At 37.6% G+C, this 19,191-nt stretch overlaps 1 protein-coding gene across 7 annotated transcripts in view; it reads right to left on the bottom strand.

Moving 5' to 3' along the window:
* PIP5K1B (phosphatidylinositol-4-phosphate 5-kinase type 1 beta) overlaps positions 1-19,191 on the bottom strand; it is a 281,846-nt gene that overhangs the window by 115,225 nt on the left and 147,430 nt on the right. For all 7 annotated transcript variants that reach the window (XM_039836789.1, XM_039836768.1, XM_039836464.1 and 4 more), the window contains one exon: positions 3,848-3,965. In XM_039836789.1, the coding sequence (XP_039692723.1) occupies positions 3,848-3,965 (118 nt within the window). The remainder of the gene's footprint in view (positions 1-3,847; positions 3,966-19,191) is intronic.

Here is a 19,191-nt window from a genome sequence, read left to right as displayed (position 1 = left end):
GAACCTGAAAAGACATCATATAAATCACACTGGATTTTGGAATACCCAGACACTTGGTGGAGAAGAAAATGAAACAAAGGCCTGTGGCTCAAGCAGAGATGGGAAAAAAGGCTCTGGGGCCCCTTGGCCTCTCCTTGGGAGGCATTAATTTAGGGACAAATAAGGAAGAAGCAGCGTTCACCCTGCTGTGTGGAGCATGCAGAAGCACCTTCACCATGGCGTCTCATAATCCAAATCATGCACATTTCAACATGACACTTGCCATAAGCACGCACATGGTGAATTTTAATGGTACTGAGAATGTAAATAGAATAATTCAGGCTGAAATCCAGATATGACAGCACAAAACTAAGGAGAAGTACATACTTATCAGGGGATCCAATATCAAACCTATCTTAAAGAGTGATCAATCACTACACACTGCTACCCTTTCCTTTTCCTCATTTAGATCAGTATATCTTCACAAATTTGGGGTTAAAGAGCCCCAGATTGACATATGGCAGGATGTACTTTGTGACTGGCACCATATCCTTTTTTGCCTCACACAGTTTTTCAAGGGATGTCTTATTTCATTTCTCTGTGCTTTACTTGGGCTTAATTCTTCGAAAATATGCTTTATTAGGGGTGTTTGACCTCTTTGGCTACATTCTCAGAATGGATAATCACAGTTCACAGTTTGATGGGCTATGGAGTGGCTACCTTGACACCACATTTAATGAGAGGCCTGTGACTTGGGAAGCATGAGGCCAGATGATGAAGAAAAAAGAGCACCAGGACGGGGATGAGGAGACCATTTTCTGGCCTGGGCTCTAACCCCATCTGAGTGGGTCATCTTGGGCATTTCTATTCACTGACCCCAGACTCAGACTCTTCATCTGAAATGAAGGGTTGGGCTAAAAAGTCTCTGAGGGTTATGCCCGACTCTCTGAAGCATGTTGTGTCATCCGAAAGACCCTTTCCTTAATTACCACACTCCAGATCATTGGGTGGGGTGGTTTGGAGGTGAGCATCTAGAAACTCCGAGACCAAAGGGGGAACTGCCTCAGTCCTGGGCTGTGGGTGTCCCCAGTGCATGCAGGTGGGTGGCCATAGCCATTGGGTACCAGACCATGTTTAGTTATAGGCCTACTGCCCTTTATCCATTTCTTGCAGGTCCCAGAGATGGATCCAGTTATTGAACTGTGTGCACACTTAAGGGAGGTGGAAAAATGAAATCAAACCAAAGCACACTTACCTGGCTGGTTCTAGCTCCCCCACCCCTAATTTTTTTATTATGAAAAATTGCAAACATATATAAAAGTAAAGAGAACTATATAATCAACATCCATGTGTCTACCTTTCAGTTTCAACAATTACTAACTCAGGGCTAATCTTATTTCCTCTATACTCACAGCCACTCCCCTGCCTGCTTGCCTCAGATTCTTTTGAAGCAAATTCTAGACATCAAATCATTTTATCCACAGATATTCCAGTATACATCTCTAAAAGACAAGGACTCTTCTTTTAAACAGAACCACAATACCATCATGCCACCAAAATAATAATAATAATAATAAGAAATAATAATAATAATAATTCCTCAACATCATCAAATACCTAGTCAGGCTTTACATTTCACTGACTCTCTATAATTAAGAAAAAAAAACATTTCTTTGAATTACCTGGTCCTATCTTTCTGATACTCCTATTCAAAACCGCCCCCTCCCACCATACTAGCCCATTCGGAGTCCTTCTAAACATTTAATACATTTGTGTCTCTGGTATCACAGTCCTACCTCAGCCCTCCAACATCTTTCCCTTCTTTTCCACCTACTCAAATTCCTCGTAATTTTAAAATCACAGTTAAACCATACCATTCCCGTAAGAAGCCATCCCAATATCAATCCAACAGAGAAAGAACCCCTTCTCTCCCCAAAATTCTGGAGCATTTGTTTTGCTTCAGTTGTTTATTTACTGCCTGGTAGAATTGGTTGTTTTCCCACACAAACCAATCATCATTCCAATTGGATTCTAAGTTCCTGTGTGTCATGACATAACTTTTTGAATCTCCATGTAATTACTAGTAAAGTATTTTACTTACAATAAGTGTTCAAAGTATCCAATGATTGATTAATTTACGCTTTGCCAGGTACATGAAGGAGCACTTTTGCTCCCAGAAGCCATCAGCTTATTCTCCTGTGCTCCTTTGTAAATACTCTAACCTCATTATGAAAGTAACTTTTCCAGCTTAAAGGCTCATTAGGGGAACTGTAAGCTGTGTGAGAATTTGTTCAGAAAAGGGCCTTCCCAAAGGAAAGCAACTCTGTGACAAAACGAGTGACAGCACAGGCTTCCTAGCCTGGAAGTCAATGGCCACATGAGGGCTAAAGAGAAACTTATTGAGGTGAAGGGTAGTCAGGCAGCACTCTCATCATACTGACTGGACCTCTTATGAAATGCAAGTCTATGGCATCTCCTTGGCTGGCAGAAGCTCATGTAAATTCATAAGGAGAGCCCATTAATTTCTAATGTGTGGCAGAAGATGAGGGATCAATCTTGTTTTCAATACTCTACCAAGACCCCACTGAGTTCCCCAAACACATTTCCTGAATGATGGTGACTCTCAGCAATTACACATGGCCAGAAAACAAAGAACCTTTCTTATTACCTCTCCCCTCTTCAAATGTGTATGTTTGTTTACTTGAGTGGTTAGGGGGGCAGGGTTGGTGATGCTGGGTAGAGGTGCCTGACATCTAAGTTAAAGGAGTGTGGCGAGGCAGAGAGCTACATGGGCACGCATTTAAGGGCAACACGACACCCAGTGACTTTCTACTTAGTTGTCACAGCTCTAAGTAGACTTAATGTGTCTCGAGGAACCAGTGTTATTTCATTGGGCAGAAGTCATATAATTTTCTCAGGGCTCAACTAAAGAAGAGGGTCATTCATGGGTTGTCATCGGCACAGAATGGAATCGGCTTGGAATTTAATCATTTACATCATACCCAAATTATAAGAGCATTAAATACTCTGTTAGGTGACAAATGCAACTATGCTTCCTTTGCAAAGCATTATTCCAGGATCTGGCTCAAGTCTTATTAAGATCATTCAGAATGGGATGAACAATAAATAGTAGATGGCATCCATCCTACAAGCTTCTTGAAAACCAATTTTGAAGAGCCCCAGGGTGTTAACGGTGATCAAATTATGAAATAAGCCTTTTTCCTCTTGACACAGAAAGGAAGTTCCTGACTTCTTGAACAGGAATAAAGTAAAACTTTGAGGTCATATCAGACTACCTCACAAAAAGGCTGTTGTGTTTGTACCTGCCAGAAGGAAGATAGGGAGAAAAGACAAGTCTAAAGATAAAACATGCCCTCACACCAAATAAAAACATGTTTAAAAAGAGCCTGCATAAAGAGATTCTGAGAACAAAACTATCCAGCTTCCTTAAAATGATATTCAAATTGTAGGTCAAGGTAAAAATGGTTGTGGGCTAAGGCAGTTTTGAGAAAAATGGTATAAATAAGGCAATTAAAATAGGAAGGCTTTCAAATAGAATCCAATCAGCAAAATTCACAGGAGTATTTAGAACTAATTATAATATATCTGTTAGAATAATTCTCTGAAGTAGCAACCAATACCACAGTTATTTAAATATCAATTACCATAGCAGATTTTGTAGCTATCAGTTAAAAACTGTAGTCAAATCACATGTTCTGAAGCTAAATTTATAGTCATTATAAAACTTGGAGCTTTTACTATGCTCTAGAGCTTTATAAAATAAGAGACACAAGTCACTTGTCGTGGTTGCTATGAGACAAATGTTTACATCACACATTTCTGGAAAAGGAAAATTATAGGTTCTTACCAAGTAATCATCAGGCTTGATACCAAAAAGTTCTCTGAAATATCGGAATGCTAGTGGAGCATATGTCTTAAATCTGAAGTCTGGGTAGTGATGTGCTGGGGTCAGATTGCTCCCTTCGCTGTAGTTAAAATATTAAAAAAAGAGAGAGAAAGAGAGAGAAACATCAGCAAAGACAATTCTGACTTCAAATTCTAGCTCTACTAGTCTTGGGTCAATTTCCCTTCTAGAAAAGCACCCCTTGATAGTGGGTCTCTTGAATCTCATGTCACAAAGGCTAGTGGTCACCGGGTAAAAACAGATGCTAGCTCAGTGAGGGCCACTACAAGCAGGTATTCCCTGCCAATCACAGTGTTTCTTCAGCCTGAAAACTCTTCATCATCCCTTTCTGAGAAAATCATTCCACCTTCCCTAGGGAAACCATAGTTGTGATGCTTTAAGTATAAGATCCAGGACTTAGTACATGGAGCAATTTTAAACATGTATTTTTTAGACCATGAATTTTGAACAATGGATAAATATTTTTAGCTAGGAATAAGTAAAATAATTATTTAAAATATCTGACCAACCATCAAAGTAGAAATGGATGGGATCTAAATCTGTAAAGTCTTTCTTATATCTATATTTATGGAAAAAGAAACCTTAATTTTTTAAGGAATTTTAAAGCCTGATTTCCATTTCCAACTATATCATGATCTTTTCTCCCCCTCTCTGGGTACATCTTCGAAAAATTGTTTGCTATATTTATGATATATAAAATGCTACAAAGAATAAACCAGTGAATATCCATGATCCCAAAATGCTACTTAAAAAATAAAATTTATCCATTTGGTGGAATCTCTTTTGTATTTTTTTACTGATAACATACCCCCCTTCTCCTTAGAGGCATCCACTAGCCTGAATTTTGATGTTTATGATGTTTATCATTGGTTTTATTCTTTTACTACATATATTTAATATAACATCAGACAAGTAAACTAATCTTTCTGTAATTAAATTTTTCACTGTGAAAAACTAGAACAATGTAGTAGAATAATACACTTTTATGTAGAGGTTCAAGATCTCTTTTTGCTACATTCTAGATGGGACACTGAAGCTCTATGCAAGTTTATCTTGGTCTGATCTTCACAGATACCACGTAGACAAATAAGCCTGTGTTCTTCTGGCTAACATTAAGATTAGTTTGCATTCTCTTAAATCATACTGGATACCTTGTGTGGTAGTTAAGATGCTCTTAACTCCTTGTAGCCTTGTAGTTTAAGTTTAAGCTCTGCCATTTACAAGCTGTGTTTCCTGAGGCCTGGTATTAAATCTCTAGAAATAAAATGGCAAAATGAATGGTAATGTGAATGGCCATATGCCTAGCATGTGGGAAGCCCCCAATCCATTTGGATATTTGTATAATGGTGGGAAATAGTCTAGAACTGAACACTTCACATGAAGAATCAGTTAACAATACAGTTAAAAAAAAGAAAATGACAAAATGGAAAATTATTTGTACCCCATATCACAAAGGGCTCCAATAAACACTATAAAAAGCTCCAAAATAAAGAGCTCCAATAAACACTATAGAAAAAACCCAAAAAGTTAATTAAAAACACAGCCAAATATATAATTAGGTACTTCACAGAGATGGAAGTATAAATGACTTAAACATATGAAAAGATGTACCACCCCATCCATTCATCATAAAATAAATGCAAATTAAAATGTCACTGAGACCACTTTGCCTATCACAAAAGTCCAAAACTTTGATACACCTCAAGGGAAACTGGCACCCTGAAACACTATTAGTGGGAAAGTAAACTGATGTTTTTCCTATGGAGTATATTTTCACAACTTCTGTCAAAATTACAAGTGTTCCTAACTCTTTGATTTGGCAAATACATGCCTATAATTTATGCCACAAATAAAGTAGCATATGTACAGAATGACATGTGTACCTGGTTATTCATTAAGGATTTGGAAGCAATCTAGTTTCTCAGAATAGAACTGGTCAAATTAGTTATGGTTCAGCCACACGTCAGAATGCTATGCAGCTATTAAAAGAAGATCAGGAGGCTTATTACGTATTGACATGGCAAGCTCTCTAGAATAAAAAAGTGAAAGCATGATGCAGATACTGTGTATGGCACACAAAAGGCAAAAATATATTTTTGGTAGGTACATGCATAAAAAATCCTGGAGAATAAACAGGGCCCTAAGTAACAGTGACCACTGGGGTTGGATATTAGGAAAAAAAAAAAACCCAAAAACCAGGGACAAAAGGGACACTTTTTACAGTATTCCTTTTAAAAGCATCATGAAGATTAAACCGTTATATGTATTACCATTCAAAACGTTTTAAAAAATTCTTAAAAGATAGTGTTAAAAAGCCATAACCTGATACACACACACCAAAACAGCTCTGCAGAAGGGTTTGCTTCTGCATATTAAGCTGCTTCAGTGAATAACAAATACCAGGATGACATGAATGAAGCTCTTCTCAAGGAAATGCAAATTAATGGGACTGTTGGCCCCAGCTGGAGCTTGTCAGGAGTTACAGTGCAGGAGCTCAGAACCAAATAGCAGGTCAAACAAAGATCAGTCAGCAGACACCACCCTGGGCTTTCTGAGGTCAGGCACTGGCAGACCTACTGAGTGTGGGCACTGGCCCACAGATGTCCAGCACACAGGCTCCAGCACATGTATGAAATGCTCAGCTAAGACAGTTAAACACAACTGCAATCAACTTTAGTTCATTGGCCAGTGGGAGATCCTACGAAAGACTTCTATAAGCTCTCCTTGCCTGAGCCTAGGCTCTGAAGACTGACTGTACAGCACTGAGACTTATTCAGCAAAATTTAAGTCTACCGAAGAACAGACTTCTTCACAATTTAAGATTTATATCATGTTTCTTCTATGCATTTATGTAGTGTTTGCGGGGAAAAGACCCACTTTACTATCTCGGTATAAAATCAAGCCTTTGGAAATTTCAACTGTAAGGTTTTCAGCAGTGATTCTACATGTTTAAATCCCATGAGCTGGTAAAATTTCAACAATAAAAATTTGGAGGCCAATGTGCAATTTCCAACTTTATTTTGCCAAGTAAGAACCTACACAATTAAGCAAATACATGATACTATCCCTATCAAGTTATAAAAGAAAGGGTATGTTAACTCCATAAAAGGAGGAAGAGACTTCTAATAGAGAACAGCACTTTCTCTGTCACGTCTTTCTCTCTTATTGTGTCAAGAAGCAGTTAAAGTTTGATCATGAACTAGTTCTGTCATTTTGATATTCACTGCTTCTGAGTAGAATTCAATTTTCAAGGCCGAAGCCAGTGCTCATCTTGAGTCCAAAAATATGCATTTCCTAATGGCATCAGATATTTAGAATTACACAATGTTGAAGCTTGAGGAAGCACTATCTGCCATCTGGAATTTCCCATTTAGCAGATAAGGAAATCGAAGTCCAGGGAAGGAAAGTAATGGCCTAATCTGGCCAGGAGCAAACAAGATTGGGAGATTAGATCCACACCAGAGCACTGGAAAAGTCATAAGCAGACAGGGTCACCTTAACTTAAATTTGAAATTCCTTCATTAGTTTTCCTTTTCAGGATCCAGTTACAGACTTCAGGGTATGACCAGCCCAAATACCCCAATTACTCCTTCATGAGTTCCTTACATACTGGCTCAGGTAAGCTGAATTTGATTAGCCACATCGGTGTTCCCATCTGTGTGTACTGTGAACACTTCATCTTTGGATATGTAGCTTCAGAGCCTGATAATCAAGTGCTATCTTGGGTGGCATGGGTGGAGGGATTTGGTGTTAAGCAATGAAGTTAAACTATGTGGCATCTACAGGACACTTAAGGGGGTCCAGTTTTGGAGCTGAGACCTAGAGCTTTGATATTTTAGAAGCAGCATTTTATATACAGTGAGCTTCCTTGATTTCAAATTGGGTTTGGGGCCTCTTGACAAAACAAGTAGGTCAGCAACACTTAGGTAATAGAATTTTAATGAGGGATTGGCTCATAAGATTATGGAGGCTGAGAAGTTCCACAATCTGCCATCTGCAAGTGGGAGGCCCAGGAAAGCTCATAATATAATTCTAGTCCAAACTTGAAGGTTTGAGAAGAACTAGGGGAGCCAATGGTGGCAGTACTGGTCTGAGTCTGAAGGCCCAAAAACTAGGAGCACTGATGTTGGAGGGCAGGGGAAGATGGATGTCTCAGCTCAGCAAAAAATGATTTAGCTCTTCGGCCACTTTTTTGTTTTTTTCAGACCTTCAACGAATTGTATGATGCCCATTTGAATTGGTTAGGAGATTTTCTTTACTCAGTATACTTATTCAAATGCTATTTTTTTTCTAGAAACGCCCTCATGGACACACCTAGAAATAATGTTTGACCAGCTATCTGGGCTAGTCAAGTTGATACTTAAAATTAACCATCACAGGAGTTCAGGTCAAGATGGCAGAGAAGAAAAATGCGGTGCTCGCTTCATCTCATTACCACATCAAAATTACAACTAAACTACAAAACAATCATCATTGAGAATTGTCTGAAGTCTAGCTGAAAAGAAGTCCTATAACTAAGGCCATACAGATGAAGCCACATGGAGACTGGTAGGAGGTACAGAGATGAGAAACAAGCTGGTCCCATATCCATGTGCGGCCATTAAAAACTGGGAGGGATATCTCGGCTGCAGAGGTACTCCTTGAGTGAGGAGTCCTAGCCCCATATAAGGCTCCCCAGCAAAGGGTTCCAGTGCCAGGAGAAGTAGTCCCCATAACTTTTGGCTATGGAAAATAGTAGAAATTGTGGCTCAATGAGACAGAGGGTGGCTAGAGTACCAGGCATTCCTCTTAAAGAACTTCACATGAACTTACTCACTGAAGGACTCACTCATTCTAAGCTCCAGCACTGGGGCAGTAGCCTGAAAGGTGCCAGGGACATAAAGGGGGGAAATTGAATTGTTTAGCTTCAGGGTGAGAGTTGGAGGGGCAGCTTTCTCCCAGGCAGAAGTGTTGGCAGGGCTCCTGTTCCTTAGTTGAGTCCACCCCTCGCCCAGCATTCAGACTTAGGCAGGTACCATATCTCTGTCTCCAGTAGCTTGGCTAACACTGTTTGCTCCACCCTGGTCATCCCCTGAGACCCTGCCCCTCTGAACTTGTGGGCCCACCCAAGTTGTTTCCAGTAGCTTTTCCATACAAATAGCCCGTCGTAGCTCATTTTGTGGACTTTCCTAAAATCTCTCAAAGTTTTGCAAACCACAAACAAGCAGCATCTTGCCTCACTGTGTCCCCTATTCTCTTGCTAAGCAGCCCCATGCCCAGCATTAGCAGCAGCTGCCTCAGTTTGCGGCTTAGCTTCTCCCAAGCACCTCTAAGCCCAGCACAAGCAGCAACCATCTGCAGATCACTGTAGCTCATAACAAGGGGCCCTAGGCAGGACATAGGCAGTGGCTCACCTTAGCCTACAACAGAGCCCCTTGCAAGAGGCCCCAGAACCAACACACCCAGTGGTCAGCCTTCAGACTACACCAGAGCAACATTCAACCACTTCCACGAACAACACACAGAAAGGGAAGACTCGGCAGGCACCAGAGCCCTGCTAAAGCAAAACCTGCTCTGTAGGGTCAGCCTTGCACAATAGCTCTTCCACTGTAGTCACTTCCAGTCCTTGCAACCAATCAGCCTGATGGTCAATCCCTCCCAATGATGTGCAAAGAACAACCAAGGCTCAACTACAACAGGAAGGCAAACACAAGCCACACCAGAGACATACCTGGAGCATCCAGCTCATGTGACCAGGGAGACTGTGCCAGTGGGCCCCACAGCACATCTACTACATAAGGCTACTCTATTATGACTGAGAGACATAGCAGCTTTACCTAATATATAGAAACAAACACAGGGAGGTAGCCAAAATGAGGAGATAAAGAAACATGTCCTAAGTGAAATAACAGAACAAATATCCAGAAAAAGAACCAAACAAAATGGAGACAAGCAATCTACCAGATGCAGAGTTCAGAACACTGGTTGTAAGGATACTCAATGACCTCAGTGTGAACTTCAACAAAGAGATAAGAAACATAAAAATGGAGATAGAAAACATAAAAAAGAACCAGTCAAAAATGAAGAGTACAATAACTGAAATAATACATTAGAGGGGATCGACAGTAGATTAGATGAAGTAGAGGATCAAATCAGTGATTTGGAAGATAAGGTAGCAGAAAACACCCAATTAGACCAGTAAAAAGAAAAAAGATTTTTTTTTAAATGAGGATAGTTTAAGGAGCCTCTAGGACAACATCATACTGGCCAATATTCACATCATAGGGGTACTAAAAGGAGAAGAGAGCAAATAATAAAAAACTTATTTGAAGAAATAATGATAGAAAACTTCCCTAACTTGGTGAAGGAAATAGACATACAAGCCCAAGAAGTACAGAGAGTCCTGGACAATATGGACCGCAAAGAGGCCCAGACCAAGATATATCATAATTAAAATGCCAAAGGTTAAAGACAAAGAGAATCTTAAAAGAAGGAAGAGAAAAGCAGTTAGTTACTTACAAAGGAGCTCCCATAAGGCTGTCAGCTGATTTTTCAACAGAAACTTTGCAGGCCAGAAGAAATTGGCACAAAATATTCAAAGTGGTGAAAAGCAAGGACCTACAACTAAGATTACTCTACCCAATAAAGTTATTATTTAGAATTGAAGGACTGATAAAGAGCTACCCAGACCAAAAAAAAAAAAAAAAAAAAAAAAAAAAAAGCTAACAGTTCAATATCATATACTTTATTACAAGAAACGTTAAGGAGACCTCTTTAAAAAGAGGGGAAAAAAGTACAAAAATATGAAATGGCAATAACTACATATCTATCAACAATTAAATATAAATGGATTAAATGCTCCAATCAAAAAAACAGAGGGTGGCTGAATGGCTAAGAAAACAAGACCCTTACATATGCTGCCTACGAGAGACTCACTTCTGATCAAAAGACACACAGAATGAAAGTAAAAGGATGGAAAAAGATATTTCTTGAAAATGGAAATGAAAAAAAAAAGCTGGGGTAGCAATACTTATACCAGACAAAATAGACTTTAAAACAAAGACTATAACAAGAGACAAAGAAGGACCAAGTAATCCCACTTCTGGGTATTTACCCAAAGACACCCAAAACACTACATCGAAGGGGCGTGTACATCTATACATTCATTGCAGCTTTATTTACAACAGACAAGATATGGAGGTAACCTGGGTGTCCATCAGTGAGTGAATGGATAAAGAAGAGGTGGTACATATATACACTGAAATATTACTCAGCCCTAAAAAAAGAACGAAATCTTGCCATCTGCAACAACATGGATGGAGTTAGGGGATACCGTGCTGAGTGAAGTCAGACAGAGAAAGACAAAGGCCATATGATTTCACTTACACATGTGGACTCTAAAGAATGAAATAAACAAATAAAAGCAAACTGAGATACAGAGAACATTTTGATGGTTGCCAGATGGGAAGGGGGTTGGAGGGGTGGGTGGAAAAGGGGAAGGGATTAAGACATAATATAGGTAGGTACAAAATAGTCATGGGGATGAAAAGTATAGCCTAAAGAATATAGTCAATGTTGTAATAACAATGTATGGTGTCAGATGGGTACTATATCAGAGTGATCACTTTGTAAGTTATAGAAATGTGTAATCACTATACTGTATACCTAAAACTATAAAAATATAATATTGTATATCAACTGTAACTGAAAAATAAAAATTATTAAAAAATTAATCATCACAGCAAACATGACCATACCTTCTATGAGGCAGGATAAATGAAGGGTGCTTTGTCCTAACGTACAGACAGTAATACTGTGACAAAGAAAATTTAAGTGATAACATAGCTGGACAAGTAACACTATATTTCAGTAACAAACTGGTGGTGGCATCCAGTCTTCAAACTGAGCCTTTGCAAGTCAGGATCTGTAGAAGCAGACTTAGGCATGATTAATCCCCTCTGCCAGTTCTGGCATGGTGGAGATCCCTTAGTTTGACTCTATTTAACCAGAGATATACAAATTGGTCTTCTCTCTTGCCAAATTAGATTATGCTCTTGCATGGAAAAACAAAGCAAAATGAAAGACATATTTCTTCCTGGAGCTAACCTCCCTCTGCTAAGCTGCCTTGTGCAACAGGAGGCTGTACCATCTACTGAAGCCAATCAGCTGACAGCCAGTCTTTAAAAGTCAGTAGCTGAAAATAGCTTCAATTCCAAAACAAAATAATGCATTCTGGGGTGTCATTTACTGAGAACATGTGGCATCATCGATTATCTAAATGTTAAAACCTCCGAAGTAGTTATTATCATACTGGCGAATTGTGTTTTAAAGGCAATTTCAAATAAGTTCAAATGTTATATAATACTCAGTATGTGCAATAAATCTTTCAATAAATCTTTTATCTTGAACTAAAGAAAGAGGTATATAATAAAAATAGGAAATCAGTTTCTCCCCATCCCCACCACATATACTGAACAAATATTTAAAGAGCTCTGACTTGAAGAGTCATCATATTATTGGCTTGCCCAATGACAGCCACATACCACACTTAATCCTGAGAAGAACATTCTGGCAGCTTTGTATTCTATCCATATATACATAAAAACTGGTGCAGAATGTCTGTATAGATCAGCGGTTGGAACCTTTGTAGAGTCTCTGTTGCTATTCAGTTCTACTGTTATAGTGGAAAAGCTGCCACAGACAATATATAAATGAACACAGCTGTGTTCCAATTAAACTATTTATAACGAGAGGTAGGGAGCCACAGAGGGTATGCCCTAGCTATTCAAATACATCCTGAATCGCATATCCATCAAAGCTAAGGGTAGTGTGTTTTCTGCGATGATCCCTACATCAAGCTCAACTCCATTTCACAAGTGAGATTAAAATGCAGGGCGATTTTATAAATTCTTCAGTTAGATAATTATTCTTGAATATGGAAATACGTAACTTTTACTGCCAACATTCAAACTATATTTCTATTCCAGAGAAGGCAGTGATAATGTCTCCTGGAAGGGAGCAGAGGAATGGATTAGAGTTGGTTGTCAAGGGGCCAGAGAGGCAGCTTTACCTTCATAGTTCTAAGGTACAATCTGGATACTTTTTATGATTCAAAAAAGCAGAAATGCTGTTCCTGTGCTTTATTGCCATAGTGCAGGAGAACACAAAACTTTGGAGCCAATCACCCCTGAATTCAAATCCTGGCTTTACCATTTATTGGTTGTATAGCTTTGGCTTAAACTACTGAATATCTCAGACCTTTAGTTACTTCAAATGTAAGATGGGTTTTTTGTAAAGATAAATGGTAATCACAATAATTTAATATTATATAAATATAAAACTATGCTTAATTCATAGTTGGTACTTAAAATTGTCTCCCTTTGCCACCTCTGTTGCAACTACTAAATATGTAAACATGGTATAAATATTATGAAACATTCTCTTACTTCTAATCCCTATTATACATAAAAATTTATCTACAACCTTAAGTTTCTCATCACAGCATAGGATTTGGAGTGAAAAGATTAAGATATGGCTATGGTTCTCCTACTCATTTACTTTATGATTTTAGAAGATCATGGAACCAAACCATTCAAAGGGATTTTACATCGCCCTTCAAATCTTGAATAAATCTGGAACCTTTTCTATCTAAAAATGAAATAATCTACAGAATAAATAATACCTAAAAATAACTTTGAGCCGCTTTTAAATAAACAAACAAATAAATAAATAAATAACATAATGCATTTGGTTGCTAAGGGAAACAGATTCTGCAGCTTCACAGCAGTAGTAATGAAAACATCTCAAGGCACCCCAAGCAATTAATTCTCTCTATGACCTGGATAGACTCGCTGAATTTTAGAGCCACCAGGGGCTTCAGAATGTTTCAGTTGCTTACAGCAAGAGCCAGTGCAGCCCACCTTCCCTCTTGCTCTTCCCCAGGCAGGTATAGAAGTATGGGTGGGTAGGGAGGAAGCATTATTTGGTAGCTTTATTGAGGTATAACTGACATACAATAGCATACAGCTTGTTGATTTTCTTATGTCCAGACCCCTGTGAAACCACTGCCACAATCAAGACACTGAATTTATTCATCACCTTGTGGGGCAGTTTGATTACTACGGTAACAAAGGAGATATAGTAAACCTCACTTAATGTTGTTGAAAGGGTCTTAGAACTGCTGAGAAAATATAAGGAAACCAATTTTACCATAGGCTAACTGATATAAACAAAAGTTCCTACGGGATCTCATGAACACTATAATGAAACAATGTTGAATGAATGATATTATTCAAGGACCTGCTATATTACTTGCATGGCCTGGAGATGACAAATATCCTATACAGTCCAGCACAAAGAGTTATCTCACCCAAAAAGGCCAATAGCACCTCCACTGAGAAATACTGGGCCCAATACCTTTGCTAAACCAATGGAGAAACTGAGCCCAAATGAGAAGACTGAGGCCAGAACCATGTAAGTTTCTTTTGTACTCATGTAAATGCATCCAGGGCACATGTTATCTAAATAAACAATATAGTGTTTGCTGAAATTCTTATCTGAATGAGATGTTTAATGTAATATTAACATTTAAAAGCTATACATACTTTAAAATGATATATTTTAAATGTGACAGTGGATTTCTGCAAATAGGGTAAGTTAGCCAGGTACTCCTTTCTGAGTTAACATGCCTGCCATTCTGCTGCTGCTGCTGCTACCTTGTTATAGAGAGTGAAGGTCAAAGGCGCAACTTCAAGATATGTACAACTCTGACTTTCTACTTCTGAAGAAAAAGGTGAAAAGTAATTTCATTTTGTATTAATCATAAAGATGCAGTATGCTTATAATAAATAGTCCAGGAACACAAAGATTCATGACATACAGAAATCATCCACGAAGAGAAGTAACAACTAACACCACAGAAATACAAAGGATTATGAGAAAATGCTACAATTATATGCCAACAAATTGGACAACATGGAAGAAATGGATAAATTCCTAGAAACATATGATCTTCAAAGAATAGTTCAGGAAGGAACAGTCGATCTCGACAGATCTATAATTACTAACAAAATCCAATCAGTAATCAAAAAATTTCCAACAAACAAAAGTCCTAGACCAGATAGCTTCACAGGTGAATTTTACCAATCAAAGAATTAATATCTATCCTTCTCAAGCTATTCCAAAAAACTGAAGATGGGGGAAAGCTCCCAAACTCATTTTATAAGGCCAGCATTATGCTGATGGCAAAACCAGAAAAAGGCAATTATAGGCCAATATCCCTAATGAACATAGTTGCAAAAATCCCCAACAATATATTAACAAAATGAATTAAACAATATATTAAAAAGATCATACACCATGATCAAGTGGGATTTATTCCAGGGATGCGAGTGGGTTTAAATATCTACGAATCAGTTAAGGTGATATCTCACATAAACAAAATGAAGGATAAAAATCATAGGATCATATCCAAGATGCAAAAAAAACATTTGACAAAATCCAACATCCATTTATGATATTAAAAAAAACACTTAGCAAAGTGGGAACAGAGGGAACATATCTCAACATAATAAAGGCCATATATGACAATCCCACAGCTAACATCATACTCAATGGTAAAAAGTTGGAGGCTTTTTAAGATCAGGAACAAGACAAGGACGTCCACTTTCATACTTTTATTCAATATAGTACTGGAAGTCTTACACACACAGTAATCAGAGAAGAAAAAAAAATAGAAGGCACCCAAACTGGAACAGAAAAAGTAAAACTGTCATTATTTGCAGATGACATGATTCCGTATATAGAGAACTCTAAAGATTCCAAAAAACTATTAGAACTCAAATGTATTTGGTAAAGTAGCAGGATACAAAATTAATATTCAGAAATCAGCTGCATTTTTATAAATCAATAACACTATCAAAAAGAGAAATTAAGAAAACAATTCTGTTTACAATTGCATCAAAAAGAATAAAATACCTAGGAATCGATTTAACCAAAGAGATAAAAGACCTGAACTCAAAAAACCATAAGACAGTGAAGAAAGAAATTGAAGAAGATACAAACAAACGGAAGGATGTACTGTGCTAATGGATAGAAAGAATTGCTAAAATGACCATACTACCAAAGCAATCTACAGATTCAATGCTATACCGATAAAAAAACAATGACATTTTTCTTAGAACTAGAACAAATAATTCTCAAATTTATATGGAACCACAAAAGGTCCTGAATAGCCAAAGCAATCTTGAGAAAGAAGAACAAAGTTGAAGGTATCATGCTACCTAATATCAAACGATACCACAAGGCAATAGTAATCAAAACAGCATAGTACATAAAACAGACACATAGATCAATGGAACAGAATAGAGAGCTCAGAAATAAACCCACACCTATACAGTCAATTAACCTATGACAAAGGAGGCAAGAGTATACAATGGGATAAAGACATTCACTTCAATAAATGGTGTGAAAATAGGACAGACATTTGCAAAAGAATGAAACTGAATCACTTTCTCACACCATATACAAGAATAAATTCAAAATAGATTGAAGACTTAAAGACCCAAAACCATAAAATTCCTGAATGAAAACATATAGGCATTTTACTCTGAAATTGCTCTCTGTAATATTTTTTTTTCTGATATATCTTCTTGGGCAAGGGGAATGAACAAAAAAATAAATGAATGGGACTATATTAAACTAAAAAGGTTTCACACAGTGAAGGAAATCATTGACAAAATGAAAAGACAGCCTACTGAATGGGAGAAGATATTTGCCAATGATACATGCAATAAGGGGTTAATATCCAAAACATTTAAGGAACTCATACAACTTGACACAAAAAAGCACAAACAATCCAATTAAAAAATGGGCAGATGACATGAATAGACATTTCTCCAAGAAGGACATACAGATGGCCAACAGACATATGAAAAGATGCTCAATATCACTAATCATCAGGAAAATGCCTATCAAAACCACAATGAGCTATTACACCTGTCACCTTACACCTGTCAGAATGACTGTCATCAACAAATCAGCTAACAACGAGTGTTGGTGAGGATGTGAAAGAAAAGGAACCTTTGTGCAATACTGGTGGGACTGTACATTGGTACAATCGCTACAGAAAACAGTATGTAGTTTCCTCAAAAATTAAAAATAGAACTACCACATGACCCAGTTATTCCACTACTGGGAATTTATCCAAAGAATTCCAAAGCACTAATTTGAAAAGATAGATGCACCCCTATGTTCATTGCAGGATTATTTCCAATAGCCAAGATACGGAAGCAATCTAAGTGTCCACTGATAGACAAATGGATAAAGAAATGGTACATGCATACAATGGAATATTAGTCAGCCATGAAAAGAATGAAATCCCACCATTTATGACAATATGGGTGAACCTAGAGGGTATTAAGTTAAATACATCAGGCAGAAAAAGACAAATGTCATACAATTTCACTTATATGTAGAATCTATAAAACAAAATAAATGAGCAATCAAAATGGAAACAAACTCATAGATACAGCGAACGAACTTACAGTTGCCAGATGAGAGAGGGGTTGGGAGGAAGGGGGAAAAAGGTGAAGAGATTAAGAAGTATAAATTGCCGGTTATAAAAATTGTCATGAGGATGTAAAGTACATCATAGGGAACACAGTCAATACTTCTGTAATAAGTATGTATGGTAGCAGATGGATACTAGACATATTGGGGTGATCACTTCGTAAGTTATATAAATGTCTAATTGCTATGTTGTACACTTGAAACTAATAAAATTGCATTATTCAACTGTAATCGAAAAATAATAAAATTATAAAAAAGTGCCTATGAAGATCTTATTTATGTGCTCCTTATAGAAACACATCGTATAGAGTGTTATGTTGCTAAACAGATGTAATTTTAATACTTAAGAGTAATTTTAAAAGCATTTGGAATTTTATCAGTTGCCAGAATCATGGAATAGGTCTAAGAACAACATTTGGTATTTATTAGAAAGATACCTCCAAAATGGGAAGTAATGTGCTTGGTCAGTGGTTCTCCAACTTTTGTGTGCTTAAAATCACCTGGAGGGATTGTTACAACAGATTCCTGGGTTCCACCTGCAGTGTTTCTGATTTAGTTGATTTGGGGTGGAGGCCATGAATCTGCATTTCTAACAAGTTCCAGTGATGCTGATGCTGCAGTTCTGGGGACCACATGCTTGGGCCTTGCTTTTTACCAGTGCCCTTCGATGGTTAGGTCTGTTGACTGGACACACCGAGTAGAAGAGATCAGCAAGGATGGAGCACCCTGACCTTCTTTACACACCCGTCTTCAGCTATAACTTCTCCCAGTGCCCTGAACTCACAGCCAGCCACCCTCCCACAAAAGGCCTCCATTCCTCTTATTTTTTTCTTTCAGCTACAAAGAACAAGGTTGACATGTCTGAATAGAGGCCCTGGAAGACCATGAGAGCTAGAACATCCTGCAAACACATTCATAGAAATTATGAGCCTAACAGATCATATCAAAAAATGAAGATAAACCATGACCCTTCTGACTGTAAAGGAAAAAAATATATAGTTAATACACACTTTTTTGGAATGATAGACTGTTGAAACTAAACATACAGGACAATTTCCAGCTATGGAAAAAAATAGTATCATGAGCAAAATGATTATTTCAGGCCTTGGGGATGTCCATTTTCTGTATGGAAACCAGTTCTCATGGCTGCTAAAGGACCCTGGAGAAGCAAATCTCAAAAATTCCTATTCCAACGTTATTCTTCAGCCAAGAGCATTTAAAACAAAATGAGGATGTCTGGATTCACAGCTGACTTTCTTTTATTTGGGGCTTCTTTGTGACTACATGGGCACAGTCACCTAAAGGTTTTATTTCTAGGCAGTTGACATCTGGACATATAAATGTAAGTAGCATTCCTTTGAAGATTTTATGTATTGCTTTTTAATGGCTGCATTGTAGTCAATGCCATATAGAGTATCACTTTTGAATAAAAACATTTATGTTGTTCCCTTTATACTATAAACAGAATAATGAACAGTCGTACACAAGATTTTTTTAAACACTAACAAACTTTTAAAAATAAATTGCTAAAAGAGAAATACCAATAATTTACATTTTTACTTTGTCTTCCAGAAAAAATATACAAACATCTATATCCACTTTTAATAAATAGGGGTCACTCTTTCCATACAACCTTACCGATATAGGTTCTAATTTTTCAGAAGCACATAAATTACATAAAGATAAATTATGCTTGTGTTTTATTTCCTTTTATTTAATCACTGGTGATGTTGAGTTCT

Source organism: Pteropus medius, unplaced genomic scaffold (genome assembly GCF_902729225.1).
Source record: "Pteropus medius unplaced genomic scaffold, Ma_sr-lr_union100, whole genome shotgun sequence".
In the NCBI taxonomy this organism is placed as follows: domain Eukaryota; kingdom Metazoa; phylum Chordata; class Mammalia; order Chiroptera; family Pteropodidae; genus Pteropus; species Pteropus medius.
The sequence above is the reverse complement of the archived record's forward strand: the minus strand, read 5'-3'. Positions and strand labels throughout refer to the sequence as shown.